The sequence below is a fragment of the Phaethon aethereus genome, assembly GCF_964289735.1.
Source record: "Phaethon aethereus genome assembly, chromosome: 2".
Classification (NCBI taxonomy): Eukaryota; Metazoa; Chordata; class Aves; order Phaethontiformes; family Phaethontidae; genus Phaethon; species Phaethon aethereus.
This window is the reverse complement of record NC_138582.1, coordinates 61,520,457-61,540,060: the sequence shown is the minus strand read 5'-3', so window position 1 is coordinate 61,540,060 and position 19,604 is coordinate 61,520,457. Positions and strand designations below refer to the sequence as shown.

The following is a 19,604-nucleotide window of genomic DNA, read 5'->3' as shown; positions in this document are numbered from 1 at the left end:
AGGTTAAACATTAAGTTAACCTCACTGAAAGCAAGAAGTCAGTATTTTTAAAATAGGTGGTCAGAGAACTGATAACCCTTTTATCATCACCACAGCCAAACAGAGTAGTAACAAGGATGAAATTTGAAGAAATAAATTCTTTAAATATAAAGGCAAAAATATATATTCTTTCACAAAATGTATTCAGAGCTGAACAAGTTTAAACTTGTATTAACAAAATCCTTGTTGTACATGCTTAAAGAGTTTGATTCTTCAACACTTTTCATCTTACACCAGAAGAGATACCAAGTACAAAATACCCTCTACAGCCTTACCTTAGAGTCAGGAAAGTGAAAGCACACGAGCACTCGCATACCCTTTCTTTCATGCCTTTTAAGAATGCTGTGGTTGGCCAACAGCAGTCAACTCTGAGTGCATCACTAAGATGGGCTAACTGCACTGCCCTATGCTCTGTATCACCTTTCTGCTAATGATACTTGGTCTGAGACTGCTGACAATGTATTTCATCTTTCTTTGTAATTGTTTTTCTGAAGTTGAGAAACTACACAAGGTGTGAAACAAAGGAAAGAGCAAATAATCTGTTTCATTTCTTAATTTTTATCACATAGGTTTCTTTTACATTGAGTAGGAAGTTATTTTTATCTGCCATGGTTTGAAACTGTCATAATTTCTCTCAATGCAGCTGATCACAATGAAGCCTGAAGCTTTACACATAAACAGCCAGTAAAATCTTTAAATTGTTACTTACGACTCTCCATAGCCAAAACTGTGATATTATGAACAGCATTCGTTTCCCTGTCCAAAGATTTGGCAGTTGTAATGACTCCACTGTTGGCATCAATATTGAAATACCTCTCCAGGTCTGTGTTTCGATCTATTGAGTACCTAGGTGAAGGATGAAAGAAAACTTTTGTTTTATGTTCAATTACATCTTCTAAAATTGTTTCATTGATTTCTTATTAGAGAGAAAAGGTTTCCGCTGTTTCCTCACTTTGAACTTTGTTTTGTCCAGTTTCTCCAGGGTGTTCAGAGAAGCAAAGCTGTGTACAAAAGAGTTACACAGAGCCCCGTGCTGACAGTGATGGGCTCTGTTCCCATAGTGCCCTCTTAAGTGAGGTTATAGGTATTACCCTCTCCTTTCTTTCTCTCTGCTGTAAGGCAAACTTTCATTTATTCATGGAATAGCATCCTCCTGAACCCCAGCTAAGGAGACGGGGAGTTGGAGGTTTGCTACATGGCTGTACCAGCTGGGCACTGCTCCCATGGGGGCTGACGGTCTGAGCACAGAGCTTTCTATCAGCAGCAGCAGAGCCCCTGAGTCACCCAGAGCAGCAGGGGCAGGGAAAAAAAGAAAGATGATGCAGAGTACGTCAAGGGATTACATGTTATCACTGACAGCTCCTGGTGCTTTACTTTCATTAGACAAACACAGGATCATGCCCTTAACTCTTTGGCTTAATACATCTTTTACCTCCGCATTTGTTTTAGAAAGGGGAAATGAGCTCCTTAACAAACAGAAAATAGCATAAGGGAAAAGGTCAAAATGCCTGTGGGTGTTTTGCTTATAACCCTTTTGAGAGAAAGGGATAGTTGATTAGGCAGATTTAGATTTACAGCTGGAATATTCTTGACATTGGGTTTAATATTGGGTCCAATTCTTGCACTCTCATTTAGATCAAGTATGGACTCCAGAGCACTTCTCTATACTCAGGATGAATTAAAATGTCCAAATCAGACCAAGTGTGATCGTTACAATTACTATCACACTGATGATATTTTAGATTATTGATATAACATCAACCAAACTCTTTGAACAACATGGAAGGAAAGAATTATGGAAGATAGTTAAAAAAAGGGACTTCCCAGGTATAAAGACCTTATGGCACTACTTGTTTGTTCTGTGTTGTAATGTACCAGCTCCTATGCTACATTACAGTGTTTTTATCTATGCCTCTTGGCTGCAAAATCTTAGTGCAGAGACTTGTTACATAATTAGAATTGTTTCACCGTATTATGTCACAGGGAGAGAGAGAATGGGGTAAAGAATTGTAACAACAGTAACGTCAGTTTTCATGGATTAAGGCTCTCCCTCTTTCATTATTTTTTCCCCATTTTATGTTAACTGTATTAATTTTACTTAATTTCATGCTAGCACTGTTTATTTGGTGAGCAATGCTCTTCAGCTGTTCTGTGGCTGGCAAGCTTCCCCACGAGACTATGGCTGTCACCTCTGCTATGTAGTCAGTCTTAGCCGGCCCTGTAGCTGGGATTCAACCTCCTGCCAGCCCTTAGATTTCCCAATTATTAACATTATCACTATGCAAATTGAAAAGCCAAAGACCTTTCTTAAAAAAATAGGAAGGAAGGAAGGAAGGAAGGAAGGAAGGAAGGAAGGAAGGAAGGAAGGAAGGAAGGAAGGAAGGAAGGAAGGAAGGAAGGAAGGAAGGAAGGAAGGAAGGAAGGAAGGAAGGAAGGAAGGAAGGAAGGAAGGAAGGAAGGAAGGAAGGAAAAAGGTGAGAAAGACAGAAAAAAGAAAAGAATGCAAAAAAGCAATAAAAAGGAGAAAGGAAAGGAGGGAGGGAAGGAGGGAGGAAACATGAATGAAGGAAAGAAAGGAAGGAAGAAGGAAGGAGGGAGATCAAACCAGTTATATAAATTGGACAAGATATTCTTATGAAACAAGAAGAAAAATCAACTCTATGCAGTGGAGGCAAGCAGTTTCCTTTAACTAATTTACAAGTGTATCCATATTCAAGTTTTAAAAAACTTATTTTAAATATTTCTAATCCTTTAATTCCTTACAGCCATTAATACTTGAAAATCTTTGAGCTGCAGGAGTTTTAAAGCCTTTATTTAAGCTAGTTCAAACACAAATAGTTCTCAGGTCCATACAAGATAACCTCTTATTTTCAAACTATTTATTACTTCCCCCTGCTCCCCGCAGTATTGTCAAGGTTTTAATTGTATCTGATCTTGTAATTTCAACATTTCCCAAATTCTGAATCTAATCTTTAATCAATATCAATATAATCCTATGTTTGGAATTTGAAATACTTACTTACAGATTAATAATTTAAACTTCTTAAATAGATCATGAAAAGTATTATACATTAATCCTCCTAAACACATTCCAATTTTAGGTGAATCTGGCTCTGATGTACATCATAGCAGATGCAGGACAGCTTTAAATTATATGATCTGTCAGTACCCCCAACAATGTATACAGCAGGTTTGCAGACATGTAGATAAGCCATCACTACTTCTCTTTTTCCTCCCTCTCAAATTCCAAACAAGTTTGAAGGAGAAGAAATCTTCAAGATGTTAGTTAAGCTTGTGATATAACTATTTTTTATGTTGGAATTGTAAAAATCAACCAGATCAAAGCCAATAAACTCATCCTTATGTTTACACAGGAGTCAAAAGCATTCTGAGCGTGGACAGCATTTATGGAACTGGATTTAATCCTACTCTACATGATTCTGCTAAACCAGATATTATACACCAGATGCTAACATCAGTGCCAGAAAACACTGCCACAGCAAAGAAAGAGCTCAGTGAAGATAAATTTCACAAGTAAATCCCTGCCGACCATCCATCTAGGACTTTTTTATACATTATAGGAATCAGCTATTTTGAATATGTTGCAAATACATAATGAAAGAGAGAGAGAAAACACATCACCTCTAGGACTGAAACATATGCTTTATTTTTACAACTTCAGATTGCTGCTTTATAAATTACAGAGCTACACTGGAGTCATAAGTTCATCTTCAGTGCATGAAAGTAAAAATTTAACATCACCAAAAGAGGTGACATCCAAATGAGTTTTGTACCTGTTAAGTTCTTTTCTATGCATGCCCTAAATGAACAATAATAACAAACGAAACTTAGTACTAACTTTTAATTGTGTGTACGTTCCTCCTCCTGCAGATGTTTAAGTTCACAAAATTCCTGAGTCAGAAGTATTTAGATCCTTTGCATGTTCCTTTGACAATTAATATTACTACTCTGCATAAGAAAAGTAACAAGTAACTCATTACTGGTTTAACTTAGGAGGTGAGTCCTTGAGCTTTGATCTTAGATGCAGGCAAACATAAGATTGATACTTTGGGGTTTCTTATGGTTTCTTTATGATCCTAGATATTAGATTGTGGAAGACTTGCAGGTTCTTCACACCCTGAAGACAAAGGAAGAGACCTTTGACAGTTTTCATGGCTCTCCAGTGTTCATACCTCTTCCCATTTGAATGGAAGATATTTGGCTGCAGCAGAATTTACAAAAGCCAAAATAGTATTGCCTTTACCATCCTGACTAGAACAGGACGCGCCTTGTCCTATCCATTTCTCTCATGTAAAGTTTTTTCTATTTTTTTTTTTCTTTCTGTGTGACCTCAGCTCTGGTTTAACATGCAAGAGTCTATGTGCTATTACATTCTTTTGCATAGTGCACGCAGAATATGAATCATTATGCACAGACACATATATATGTATATTATATATACATTTTTTTGGTCCCAGTTGATTTAAGAGAACATAACTTGTTATAGATAATAATAGACTCTTCCTAAACTTAGAGAGAAATAAATATGAATAATACGTTGAGGTTTTTTTTCTTTGGAATCCTGAAATTATACCTGAGCTTAGTTTACCTTACCTTACCTTCTTTGTTTTACAGAGATTTAAATATTTTATTTTTACAAAGGTTCTGTAGTTCAGGAGTATAAAAGTCAAAATATGCAAACTGTGAATATCACAGTCTCCCTCTGCAAGGGAAAAAAGCTAACTAATTGCTTTCAGTGTAACCAAAGACCCTTCCACAACAAAATTAACAATTTCACTGCAAAGGCTAAATAAATAAACAATTAAGAAATCTTATAATTACCTGACAGGACTATTTGAGGCATCTGGATCATGGGCTGCTACAGTTCCAATGATAGTGCCGACCTTTGCTGCTTCAGACACCACCATGGAGTACAAACGTGAAGTAAACACAGGTGGCTCATCAACATCTTCTACAATGATCTTCACTGTTGTCATGTCACTGAAGGGTCCCAGGCTTAGGAAGCGAGGGTCAACATGCATATTGGCTGCTTCTATCCGCAGGGTATAGCTTGTCTTAGCTTCAAAATCCAGCTCCTGTAGAGGTAAAGTTATTTGGAAATTTTATTATCCAGTGATGTTGCTGCAAAACTGTTTCACTTACAACTGTAAGTAAGTACAAAATGAACTTTGCCATTTATATCCAATCAGCACTTTTGATTGGCAGAGCATAGTTGATGCCTCACTTTTTAGTTTTCTCAAAATACTGTTTGTAGTGTCTCACTAGTGAATATTCCTCAATGACTTTAATGGTAAAGGTAGTTCTACTCTGTGAATGAAACAAGAATTCCCTAAATAACGGCAAAACTTCCTGTGACTTCTGTGAGGACTAAATTCCCCTCTTCCATTATTTCATCATTGTGAATGAATACTTGTTTTTGTCTTATTCATATTTTAGTCAAGGTAATGTCAAATACAGTGTGCCATGTCATCCGGACATAAGAACTCAATATAATATTCACTGGTGAAAAAAACTCATTTAGAAAATTGTGGGGGTTTTTTTTGCATGGCATTCAAATTGAATGAATTCGAAAACTAATCAATTATTACTCCAAGCTCTATATAAATTTCTGTAAAAAATGTATTAATTGGTTAAACTACATTGTTTATATGACAATACTTTGTATTGAAATGCAGCCTGGAGATTGTTTTTCATATTAAAAAAAAATGCACATTATTTTTTTCCAACTTCATACTGTTTTAATTTTCTTTGATGAAAGTATAGTTTCTTTTGCAATAAATACTGCATTAGAATTAAAAATTACCTTGCACAACTAATGGGATATCTGTGATCTGGAGGACAGTCCCGTAAAGAAAATTAATTTGGTGGCAAAAATGCATCTTACCTTACAGGCAATTATTGAAAGAAAATATCATGTTAATATTAGCACCATTTACCCTGTATCTATAGTCTTAGTTTGTCAGCTTGCGCCAAATGCCTAGCTAACCTTTTCTTTACAATTCCAAGCTTAATCATTAAGAACAGCAACAAAAGACACACGTATTTCTAAAACTCCAGTATGGTTACTCAACTATCTTTTCAAACTATGATTCCAAGTGTATAAAACAGATTAAAAAGGGTTCTCTGCAGTTCTGATTCTAAATACATCATAGGAATCTGAAATGTTCTTGCAAAATAATCTGACAGCATCTGCAAAACATTCCTGTACTCACTTAGAGGAGCAGCAGAGGTGAAACACACATCTGTTGACCTACAAATGCAAGGGTCCAAATTTTCCATCAAGTTACAGTGGGATAAACCCCAAAGGAGCATCTTAAAGTCAGTGATTAAGCTGACGTTACAATACAGCTGTAAACAGTCTAGATTTTAAAATGAAAAATGGATTGCAAGACATCACACTCAGAAAGACACTGAACTTTATTATAAACTCTATATGGTAGCAAAAGGCTTCTTTGAACGGGTATACATGTGATCCTCATGTTAGGCAAGTGCTTACTTCTTGCACTGAATCAGAGCTGTAGTATCCACAGCTCTCCAAGAACAGCTATGCCATAAAAGAAAGGTTGTCTAGATACTGGTCGCTAATACTGTATGCAACTGGTCAGTATTTATTACTAAAGCATGTTTAATTGTTTCTAATTTTAGTTTTGATTTTATATTTAAAGTACAATATGTGTGCTAGAAAACAAACCTCACAGCCATAATGTAAATGTAATGTGGTGAATGTGGTATTAGGATGATGAAAAATGTCTCAGAAACTACGTTGTATGGGGATGTCGTGGTTTAGCCCCAGCCGGCAGCTAAGCACCACGCAGCCGCTCGCTCACTCTCCCTCCCACAGTGGGACGGGGGAGAGAATTAGGAAACAACAACCCAAAACATCAGCACATTATCAACAGTTCCTCATCCCAAATCCAAAACACGGTCTCACACTAGCTTCTGTGAAGAAAACCAGCTCTATCCCGGCTGAAACCAGGACAGGGGATAACAATTAAGCCACTGATATGACCAGATGAGCAGCAAAATTAAGGAGAAGACAAAGAAGTACACAAATATCTTAAGACTTCTCTTTTTCCAATAAAGGATCATATGAACTAAAGAAATTATAACTTGAATGTCAGAGACAAAAGGCTGAGATTTGTTGAACAAAAAAAAAAAAGGAAGCCTTTAGCAAACAGTATATTTTCAGTCAGAATGTACAGAAATATGTAGTGGAGTAATTGGACAAATTATATAAAATTTAATTTGGATAGACTAAGCACAACAATGAAGAAATATTATTTAAATTAATTTAAGACATTCCCATATTTCTATATTGATCAAAGAAGACAAAATTAGGACTTTAATAACTGAAATCCTAAAAACATGTATTCCATGTGAATTTTTATCACACACACTTTTATATCATTGTATCTCATTCTTGTAATGTAGAAAGAGGTCATTCTTTATTTGACTGGATTACAAGAGTGTTAGACTAGTGGGCAATACACAAAAACCACTCTCATTAGAAAGGTATTTCCTCATAGAGAAGGATGCAAAACTAACCAGGATTGCTTACTAAGAGCAGGTCTCACCTTCTCTAACTTAGCCATCTACATCTGAGAAAATCACCTTATGGTGCTTACTCTGAGTGTAGCAAAATTCAGCAGGTCTACTTATGAAAGCCTGTTTTACACCAGTCACTAGTAAAGGAATACTGGAAGAAGTAAACATCTGCTTTCAGCAATATGAATCCTGCCGTAGGATTCCCTCAGTTATCTTCTGGTACACAAAGCTGCTGAGAGTTTTCAAAAGCTGTAAAGGTCCTTGTTAACGAAAAATAAAAAAGTAAAAAAATACAAAAATCTAACATACGTACATGTACATTGGGGAACAGCTGGTGTTTAGAAAAGGGAAAGTATGGATTGGCAAAGGAGTTTTACAACATCAAATGGTATTATGTTATATAGGGGCAGTAATTGTTTTTTTCTTTTAGTTCTTTGTAGCAAAATCTGTCTCATGTGGAGCATGACGATGTCTACAAAAGCTACAGTCATTGTCCTCAGTCTTTTCCTTTAAGATACACATCCTCTCATCCTACATGGTGAATACACCTATACTGAATATCCTCTACTGGGGAATACAGCAGTACCAAGTTTTGAGGCAGAATATAATCTGGGAAAATAAACAAAACGTCTAAGGTATGATCAGTATGCAAGACTTCTTGAATGGTAGAAATGTTTCAACAATTCATAGATAATATGGCAAAGAAATTTCATACTACACACCCTAATGAATGACTGAAAAAGTGAACATAAAAGACCTTTTTTTTCCCTCTTATCTAATTATCACTGATGTCTGTTATACAGAGAGCATTATCTAACTGGCCTTCAGATCACACCTTCATTATTTCCTGCTATAACAAAAGCACAGATTCCAATAATGGAATACCAAGTCAACAGACTACAAATCAGTACACCAGTGTTGAAAGTTAAATGGTCAATGTATACTTCAGTTCTTCAGTACAATGAATAGAGCTTGACAGCTTCATTAATATCTGTGCATTAGTGTTATCAGATTAGATCCTGTGCAGGATCCATTCATCTTTCGCTCATTTGGGGGTTTGTGGGAGTCTTTCTTTCTTTCTTTCCTTCTTTTTATTTTTTTCTCTTTTCTTTTAAGGGGTACAAATTTTATTCTTTCTGAAAGAAATTACAAAAAAAGTCATCTATATTACAGAGGCTGGATATGAAGTTATCATTCACAGGAAGCTCATTTTTGTAATGTTCATTTTTCACTGTATGGTAACTCTGTTATAATGTACTTTTCAGAGGTGAAAATCCCATTTTTAAGCCCAGCTGAGGTTTTATATTGAAAAGTGCAGTACATCAAACAAATGCACATTATCTCTCAAAGGAACTGTGGAAGCTTCAAGTTCTTACATTGTAAACTCTGATACAGAATTGAAAGAAAATTTTCTAGCTGCAAAACAAAGTGAAATGTTAACAGTAACAGAAAGATAGCTTTCTACTCAAAGGCTTACACATAAACCCCCCATTTTTATAATTGCCAGTATTACTCTTAGAACGAACTCACGTTTTAGAAAAATCTCTTAGCAGTCAATTTCTATGAGAAAGTACTTTGCAACACTATTCTCACATTTTTCTCTCTAACATTCAAATTGGTTGGTGATATTGGTGGTAGGGCTGTGTATTGGGAGGAGAAATGAAGGTAAAGTGAGCAAGAACTGTACCATGGGAAATCTTAATGCTTGTCATTTGCTACAGTAAGACAAGACAACCCTCTCTATAGAGTCTTCAGGCTTTTTTATTTTTTCACTTAAGTCCACTAAAATCTCTCCATAGACTTCAAATGTCTTGAATCAGATCTCATAACCTTCCAGAAAGTCACATATGATACACATAATAAGAATATACCTTGCAGCCTTTTTTATTATTAAATTACCATTACTACTTTAAGCACCAAATATTTGATAAAAGTGTAGGTGGATACAGACCATCTATCAGATTTTTATCTTAAGATGTTTTGCTGCTAAGCTATTACTGTTACTGAATCCTAACTACAGCCTGCAACTTTGTGCAAAAAGTGGAATCTGTACTTATATGATGCCTTTTTCAGTGCACTGTTTTTAGGAATAGTGCTCTGGAAACTGCAAACAGTATGGTCTTGTGTATGGATTTTGCTTAGAAAGGGAAACCAAAATTCCATTCATGTATATTACTGTCAGGATTCTGTGAACAGTCAACATGAATTCACTTTGAAATTGTACACACATAGGTTTGCATGGACACTTCAGGATTTGTTGTATTAAATGGCTGAATCATCATTCACTTCCATAAACGTTCCTTCAGTTCTAAGGTTACTACTGCAGAGACAAATCCAACACATTTTTTAAAACTCCATTATATTCAGAAAAATTACACTTTTCTTCCAAACACTCTCACCACTGTTGAACGGAGCTATGCAAATGATCCGAGTCCTTACGAACAGAGCAATGATAAGAGAATGTAAATTACCAATGAAACCACGGGAAGGAACTGGTCCTTCTCTACAGATGGGGAACTGAGTCATACTGTGTACCAGGGTAAAATTTTCCTTTACTTCTAAGAAATATAAATGCCCAACTTGTTTTCAAAAATGATTTCTAAAAAGATCACCTAGGATGGATATTTTCTTAAATAGTGCTTAGAAGTAATTTACACACTTAATTTAGTTTTTCTTAGGAATTCACTACAGGGAGAGTTCCTCTGGGGTGGAGAATAGACAAACCTTCCCATTATTTGCAACATCAGAAATCTAGCATGGAGTTTGAGTAGGTAGTATCTTTAGACTGTTCTGTACAGGATAAAAATAAATGAAGAGCTTTCTTTTTTTTCATTTGACAAGTGAGAACTTTTCATTTATTTATTACTATTATTTAGTAATGGAGAAAGTGGGAAAGGAAAAAATGGGAAGGTTTCCACAGTGACTTGAAACTACTAGGCAACAAATAGCACGAACATAACAGGTTAAAGGATTAGAGCCCCACTAGTTTTCCCACCATTTTCCAACCCTTTCTGCAAGCTGAGAATACCGCTCTGAACCGTGCTTATGAGTTCCATTCATTTGTTGTTTATACCAGCTTCTGGAAAATAAAGTTTGTCTTTCAGCATTTTTCATATCTTATTGCAAGTTGGAAACAGAGCATGCCATCATAAAAACAACTTACACATTTTTATATTCCCTTCTAGATACATGTTGGATAATTTTTTTGCATATGAATTCAGGCAATTAATTCAGTTAATGTATTGCAGAAGAAGGCGGACTTTATTTTTTAGTGCCAATAACCAAGTAAATGGTTCAATACTGTTTTTACTAGCTACTGTCATAAGATGAAATTCTAGCTTCACTGATCTCACAAAAAATCAATTCTATCTAGACTTAAGCTCTTGTTATTATTTAAGCTGTAAATTAATGAAAAAAAGTTAGTCCTTGTCCCAAAGAATATTTTGAAAAAGCTTCCCGCTCCCACCCCGCCCCCCCCGCCCCAAATGAACTTAAGCAAGTTGCTGGAATACATGAATACATGAATTTCACATCTCATTCATTTAATCCCGATTCAAACTTCCTAACCAGGATGAAAGAAAATAAGGTATCGCAAGTATGTGGAAAGCATATAGCAGCAAATATTGCACCATGGTACAGCATGCACGCTCCTTAGTCATGCTGCATAAGGTAGTACAATCCTACTCTTTACTCTTTGGAGGGATAAAGACCAAGTGGATGAAAAAACACAGGAAATATTCCTCTGCTGTGTGATTCTATATGGTCAAGCGAGTTATTGTAAGAGTACCAGCCTATTGTCAAAATGTTACCTTGAACTGAGGTATAGTATAGTAGCTAATATATACTGACACGAGGCACCAGGCAGCAACGGTACTAGCATGTTCAGGAACACACAATCCCCAGTCCTTCCATGGCTATAAAAACTATGAGCAGAACTGCTACTTCTATTATTTGAAAAATAGCGCTTCTCTCAAACTGTTTACAGAAAAACCCATCCTGGATAAACAGTGCAAGCCAAAGAGATGTCTGGATTTAGCAATGCAGAAGAGATATAAAGGAGGGAAGAATACACTCTATATTTTCATTTCAAGAATACACTCTAGATATTCATGTTGTTAGACTAAAACAACAATTATTTTTTTCTGCTGACTTTTGATGTTTTGAAGTCTCTGTGTCACAGGGTACAAAGAAAAATGTATTCAAATATGCATGGAAAAAAAACAAACAAAAAATTAAACACACCCAAATCTCATTCACCAATTTTGCCATTTTTCAAGTCAATATATGTATTAGTCAAGTCCATTATAGACAAATAATCTTGGAAAATATCTAGCCATGCAACATTTTTCTCTTCCTGGTATCACGATTCCTGGTATCTCTCTTTTTAAATAAATAAATAAATAAGTTCATTTTCCTGAATTTATATACATACATAGTTTATTTGCAATTTTTGCTGATCCTTGGGCATATTCTTTCATATTCCATCTACTTAGATCATACAAAAATCCTGCTTTGCTCTCTGAATTCTTAAATCTCACTTCTCTCAATATTTTTTTTTTTACGAAAACCTATTTTTTTTTTACTTGATGTTCCTTATGTGTTAAAAAAGTCTTAGTTTTTAGTGACGAAGTCAACTTTTCAAATTGTCTCAAAACGGTTACCCTTCTAAAAACAGAATGTAAAATCGTCAGTTTGTGTGTGGAACTTCACAACACCCAGCACAAAAATGAACGGCGCAGTGCCTTCAGCCGCTCCAAGATACTGGCAGTGATTTTCATGCCTGGCCGGCGGATTTGTATGTACGATGGCAGCAAAAGCATGTGAAGCTAAAGTATGCATTTGCATTTAGAACCAAAGCATGCCTTTTCAGAAGTCTTTGTCTTGGCACTTTACTGCTTGATGTGTACACAGACATGTCATCTGAGCGCATAAATACACACCAGTTTAAAATGATGGGCATGCGTCTGGAGGCTGAGCTGCTCCTCAACGCCTCAGCTGATTTCAGGGCATGAAAAGGAGAGATCTAATTGCACTCCGAGGGGTATAGAACGTCACCTGCTGGATAGTAAAACGTTTAGGCGTATTCCAGGCTACAGACTTAATTTCTTCCCTCATTCCTTGCTAACAAGCACACATTATCATGCAGGGATAACCTCTGCCCGCCTCCACAGTGATCTGATTGGAGGTGATTGAAGCCCATTTGACCTGCATACACTGTCATTAATGTCTCCTACGTACATGCTCTCCAGAGAATAAGGTGCAGTGCCTGTTAGCCACTGTGCTTGAGCTCTTCACTTACTGTCCTCCCTCCTAACCAATGTTCTCTGCAGGATTGGCAGGGAGGATCTTTCAGCCTTGGGCAAGGCATCAAGTTCCCTGGAGTCCAAATTAAGAGATAAGGGCATCCAGAGGTTTGGGAGGTGCCCCTCAGCATCTGACTCACCTTTGGGTATGGCAGAGGAAAGAAAGTCAATTGATAATAGTAGGAAAATGAGAGAAAAGTTCTAACGCTGCAGAGAGAAAAGTCTGAATTCTTGTGTCAAAATATAGCAGCATCTAGGTTTAAAAATTATTAGCAAATTGGAGCATTTCATCAGGCCAAAATTTTGTGAGCTTTTTAATATAGTCCAATAGCTATTTCATAGAGCACTTCTCAGGACAAATGTTCAGTACTGAAAAGTCCATTGAGCAATCTAGCTAAAGTGATTATAGAAATAATAAATGGCAGTTATTTGATCCACTGTAAAACACTGGAATCAGGATATTCCAGGAACAAACAACATGCCTACAAAAGCGTACTGAAAATTAAAATGAACTCCTCAGTCCTCAAATTAGACCACTGAAGACCCCGACTGATTCAGTGTTACCAGTGTGGCACTGGTAAGTGCTCGCTCTCTCTCAGCTAGGCATATATTTCTTCCAAACATTTGCTCCGAACCCTTAAATAAGCAAACTGAAGGAGCCACATTGAGTTTTGCTGTTGAACAGAGACGACTAACATTTTATTACTTGTATTTCAAACGTGTTAAGCAGAAACTAGCACAGTTTGCAAGAAGCCTAAGATGGATGTTTTTGCCTTGAAAAAAGATGGTTCACATTACACATATCAGAGCCTGATCTTTCAGGAGTGCTGAACATCCTCCATTTGCTGTGACATCTGTGGTTGCTTACCAGCTCTCAGCATTTTTACCGATACATAATTTTAAAGTTACTAATATGTGCCTTCTGAGTAGAACAACATGAGCCAAAGACAATTAGATTTTTTTTTAATAATTATGTTTGTGATCCATTTTGTATTTGGAACTTGCATTTTTACTCTAAGAGTTATTTTCACATTTTCTCTTTAATACAAGGACAAGTGAGGCTAAATCTTAGATTCCCATCTAAACTTGTATGTGCAAGAGCTTTAAAAAACCATCAAAAATCATCAAAACAATACAGCTATTGCAAAAAAAAAACCAGAATAATTTTCAGTGTAAGTCATTAAAAAGCACAAAATCACACACACACACGCTGAAGTCAAGATGAAATATATGAATGAAAACTTTTACACCAGATAAGGCTTTTAGAAGAGACTCATCTTGCACAGATCAAAACAGAATCAGTGAGAAAAATCAGACTTACCTTCTGAATTGTTATAATTCCCTCCTGGGTGTCTTTGTCGACAGAAATTTTGAATACTCCCAAGCCATCACCATCCACAATCTTATACTCCATTTCAGCGTTAGGTCCCACATCTGCATCTGCAGCTTTTATTCTGGCCACCACAGAAGCCACTGGCAAAGACTCTGGGACATTATACTGATATGATCCTGTGAAATGTAAACATTTAATGAATGCAGAGTCTTCTGGTACTATAGGCTAAAAAAATCTAGCCTTCTTAAAGTCTACCTTCCTTTAAATCATGCATTTCAATATTTACACAAGCTATCAGAATATATTCTTCAGTTTAAAATAGAATTGCCCTTTTTCTGCTAGGTTTTCCTTGTGATGGTCTCTACTTTAAGTACTATGGACATAATTTCTTCCTATGACAAGAGAAGTACAAGGCAAAGATGCAAAACCATAATTCAGAACTTAAGTGCAAATCATGAGATGAATGCCTGCTACAGAGCTCCAATGCAGAAAATATTTTACTTTGTTTTCCACAAAAGAAGGAAAAAAGCAAGTCAAATATTATCAATATAAACTCTTATTATTTTATATCTGTGTGGCTTGATTAGCAGTTTGCAATCTGAAGATGACTAGAAACTGATATAAATGCAGTTCTCTAACAGTAAGTGCACCATCTGCATTCTTGAAAATTCCAGCTTTCTCATTCAAGTAGAAAATTATATATATGCTGTCATAAGGGTATCTGAGTGCAGTCTGTAGCCAATAACACCCTCACCTTCAAAAATAACTTCAGTTATTCTATTATTATTTCAAGAAGTTGGTGGCTTGAAATAACATGAAATCTATTATGTACAAATCTATTTTTTTATATCACTGGAGGTGAGATTGGAGTAGACGTGAATATATTCTTCACATTATTTTAATTCTACTTAGCAAGCATGTTTGGTCTTTTTGAAAGAAAAAAGCACCCCAGACAGAATGCTATTAATAAACTGAGCTCTTCAGATGTGAGTGTACAACTGTGTACTCCTTTCTTTGGCTAGGATGAGAGCCACCTTGGTCAAAAATGTAAATGGAAGGAAGATGACTTTACGGATCTTCTGTGATTAACTTAGGAAACAAGAGAAATCCTGCTAAAACGCCAAAGGAATATGAAAGATTAAGAGTCAAGTTAAAGAACTATGAATCCTAAAGTCTAACTGTCAAAGGCTAAATATCTATTAAGGTGTACCATTTTTGCCTTTTTATTCACAGATAGGAAGTAAAATATATTAATAAATGTACCTGCTGTATATCATTTCAACTGAAATGAATTCAGGGATTGTCAAAGTACTTAACATGGAAGCTGAGCACTTTTTGTTTAGAAATAGCATAACATGTAAAAAAAATGACAACGTTTAGAAATAATATTACAAGTCATATTTTTACAAAGTAACTTACGTCGTGGAAACCGGGGTGGGTTGTCATTAACATCAGTCAGAGTGACAGTTACAGATGTAGTCCCTGATAATCCACCATTCTGCCCAACCATGTCCTTTGCTTGAATAACTAGTAGGTATTGGTCCTTGGCTTCTCTATCCATGTTCGGAAGGGCAGTCTTGATAACACCTGCAGTAAGACAAGGTATGTCAACGGTTGCGCAAGCAAATACATTACCATGAAAGCTGAGTTTGCTTTTAAAAGATAGCAGCAGATCAATGACTGCAGCAAGAGAGGAATGAATTAATTTCAACACTAATACCACAGGTTTTTACTAGGAATTGAACTGATGTACTATAAGCTTATTTTAAGTATTCACCAAAACCCACAATTTTTAATTTAGTACTAGATTCTTTGGGAATGCCATCCATGACTGTGTTTTCTGAATAATTGCTCCCTGAACTATAGACTTCATAATGTCCTGGGTAACACTCTCTTCTCTGGAACATGTCATCTTCTGTGTTTGATTTCCTCCTCTTTTAGAGCTAGGAAGAACAGAATATTCTGTATTTTTTTTTAAGATTCCAAGGTCAAGATGCATTTCACAATGTCTTGAATAGGCATTCACCACATTAACTCTTACTAATATTGATATCATGACACACTGCATATATATGAAATTATTTTACCATAAAAAGCATTATTATAATTAAGAGATTTTTAATTTATTAATGGAAATACTGCGATAACTGAAGTAGTTGTTATGTCCATTTGAGGATCTGCATACTATTTGTAATTAATTGATCTGAAATGAAAATCAGAAGAAAGCTCCATGTTTCATCCTTTCAGTTCTCCTGATATAGATCAGAAAATAAATATGCCCTCTCAAAACATGATGACTTTATGAATATTTCATGCTCAGTACACAGTACAGCCGCTAACTCTGATTTCCAGAGAGGCAGCCATTTACTCCACCGGCACTTAGTGTCAGCAGCAAAGGAAACATAAACAAACTAAATAAAAGAGAGGCACACTGGGACACGTATCTCTTCATCTGATGTTTGTTGAATGTTTAGTTAAGAGTTTTATTTCTTTCTTTCTTCCCTTATGAATGCAGGACTTGCCATTAATCATCTCTGGGTTGAAACATTTATTTCGCAAAAAGACTGTCTAGTACTTTTTCACCCGTTTTACACGACATTTAAAATACAATTAATATACAATTTCATAACGTTATTGTTTCTATGTTTCTTTTTCTGGCCTGCTTGTTTTTCTATCATAGTTAAATTACCAGGCAATGTTAACCAATCATTTGGAAGTTAATTATTACGCACACATGAAATTTGAATATCATATCAAAGTGAAAACGTATGCAAACATTTCAGTCTGAATCCTTAAAGATTTAGCAGATTGATTTAGCAGAAACTACCATATTATTGTTCAAGGGCTGTAGAGACAGATAGAAAACCAGTATAAATCATAGTCATTGGGGGGGGAAAGAAAGTACTATGGATCGCTGCTGAGGATGGACTTGTTGCAATATGAAGATAATTATAGTACTTATTTCTGCAAATTTAGGTGTTCTTAAACAGAGTGTGACCTTTTGGTCATAATGCTGGGATTCAGGTCTGATTCACATCACAGGTTATTTATAATAATCATGGTAAACTGTCTGTTTCTCTTTTGTCTCAACTTATCCGTATCTGAAATGATGAAATTGAAATTATATGAAATTATAAATCTTCTCCACGTTGGTGTAAGTGAAGGCTCGAGCACCAAACGAGACTAAGCAGGGCAAGAACCAAACAGGTTCCTGCTCTATGAAATGATACAGTAGAACAGGTAATGTTTATTGAACCAACATAGGATTAAAGCTTGCATCTTGTTGTGGCTTAAAATATTCACAAAATTTCATGAAAATAGTAAAAAAAGTTCCACCAGTAATTTGTTTCGAAAGTGTCAGTAAAATGTTATATCAGATAAGAAGCACAGTGCTTTCTTCTTCAAACTAATAAAGAAAAGATACATTTCCCACAACAGAACTTCAGTTTAAAAAATAGAATGGAGAGGTAATTGTGCCATAAATCTGTACTTAAGGAAATCTGGCTATGTGACATTTAGATATTACTAAAACCAACATCTGCAAAAAACTTGTTTACAGCATCTTGAAATTTTCATTGATCAGAAAGACAGCAGCAGGCAGCAGACCAGGGAACTGGTAGATTGAGAAGAAGATAAAAATTCCCATTCCAGCAATGTCTGCTTATCACATAGCTCGGATGCATGGTTTTCATAATCTGTTCTGAAGAATAAGAAATTAAATGGTCAACAAAAACCAGATGTATTCAATTAACTAAGCAACTACTTAATAAGTTCCTAGCAAGTTTTAATGCTCATTTTCTTTTTTCTTAGCATTACTTCAGAGAGTTTATGGAAAGTTACCTGTTTTTGGCTCCACAGAAAAGTAAGGTTGCCCTTGCAATATGCTGTAAACCACTCGAGCACTGTTGCCGTAAGTAGGATCATCTGCATCAGTAGCTGTCACTTGAACCACAGAGGTACCTGCAAAATGTTTGAGGGACTATAAAAGATCAAGAATCTGGACTAGAGTTATTCAACACGTTATGCCAATATATATATGGAATAGTGTGTGGTGTTTTTTTCACAACTGTTCATCATTTCCATACTGATTCAGCTTAGGGTATAAAGTCCTCTTTGTAAACCAGTAATATTGGCTCTTACAGAGTTCCATCTTCCCAAATAGTCTCAGACTTTGACTCACAGCAATAGAAACCATTTCAGTAGCTCCCCCTTTCTGTCTCTGTCTTTGGTTGGTGGAGGGTATGTGAATGATATTTCTTAAATTATGGTGATGCCTGAATTACGCTTAAGTATGAAATACAGTAATAGTTTCCCTTTGAAGAGAAGTCTGAATGCTAAAATATTAATGAGTAGTTGGAGAGTCAAATATACATACATATATAAGTATTATATATTTTGATAATTGTACACATATATAAAAATTAATTTTAGCCTGTAACATTAGTTACCCTTTTACAAAGACATGGCTGAAGAGTATCTGTTTCAGCTCAGAGAAAATCTGGCGAAAGCTGTCTCTAAATTCCTTTAAGAAGTACTCATTTCCTTCAATAATCTGCAATATTTCAGTATCAGTTCTGGTAATAATCTGCATAAACATTTCTTGAGCAAGAAATGTCTCTATGTTGACAGGAATAAGAAAGCAAAATGTCTAACTGGCTAGTAAGAAGGGTATATTTTGTGAGGACCTCATTCTGCATCCAGCTCCTATTCATTATGTTCTCCATGTCAGCTCCCATTTGTTTTGTTCTGTACAACAGCTTCCATGATGTATGCTGAGAGCAGAATACAACAACACTTGGGAGCCAAGGCCTTGGTTATGGTCACCACCCTTTGATAGCCAGAAAGGATTATTTTTTCTCACTGGCAGATTTTCTTGAACATTGAGATCTTGTATTCAACAGCCCAGGCACCCATTTGAATGTTAGGCTACAAATTAATATTTTAACGATTTGGCAGATGCCCAGTAAAGGACTTCTACAAAGGATCAGATTGCTTCCTAAACTGGATTTAGATACAAGATTAGAGAAATCCATTTGTTAAAGAGAGTATTCTTTTTCCGAAGGAACACATTTTTGACATGTGAAAATGAGAGCAGCAAGTCTAGAAGTTACTCTTTAAGAACAGACTGCAATAACGAGTGCCCAGGGTGAATTTAACAGAAGTTGTATTTTGGTCAGTATTATTGGATTTTTTCAGGGAGTAGGTGGGTGAAAGCTCTGAAATTCTTCATGTCTGATTTAGTATGTCTCCCATTCATTTTCTTCAACTTTTCAATTCTCAGTTGAGCAGAGGATCATAAATGGGCCTTGGAACCAGGATGAAGATTTGGAGAGAGAGAAGATTAAGTGCAGCCCTCCATAAAA

The 19,604-nt window shown here is 35.8% G+C and overlaps 1 protein-coding gene across 1 annotated transcript in view; it reads right to left on the bottom strand.

The window, feature by feature from the left end:
• Nucleotides 1-19,604, bottom strand: part of CDH7 (cadherin 7) — a gene marked incomplete at both ends in the record, with an annotated part of 70,790 nt that overhangs the window by 14,517 nt on the left and 36,669 nt on the right. Inside the window, 5 exons of the mRNA XM_082014812.1 lie at nucleotides 749-885; nucleotides 4,882-5,135; nucleotides 14,230-14,417; nucleotides 15,661-15,828; nucleotides 18,082-18,201. Coding sequence (XP_081870938.1) covers nucleotides 749-885; nucleotides 4,882-5,135; nucleotides 14,230-14,417; nucleotides 15,661-15,828; nucleotides 18,082-18,201 — 867 coding nt within the window. The remainder of the gene's footprint in view (nucleotides 1-748; nucleotides 886-4,881; nucleotides 5,136-14,229; nucleotides 14,418-15,660; nucleotides 15,829-18,081; nucleotides 18,202-19,604) is intronic.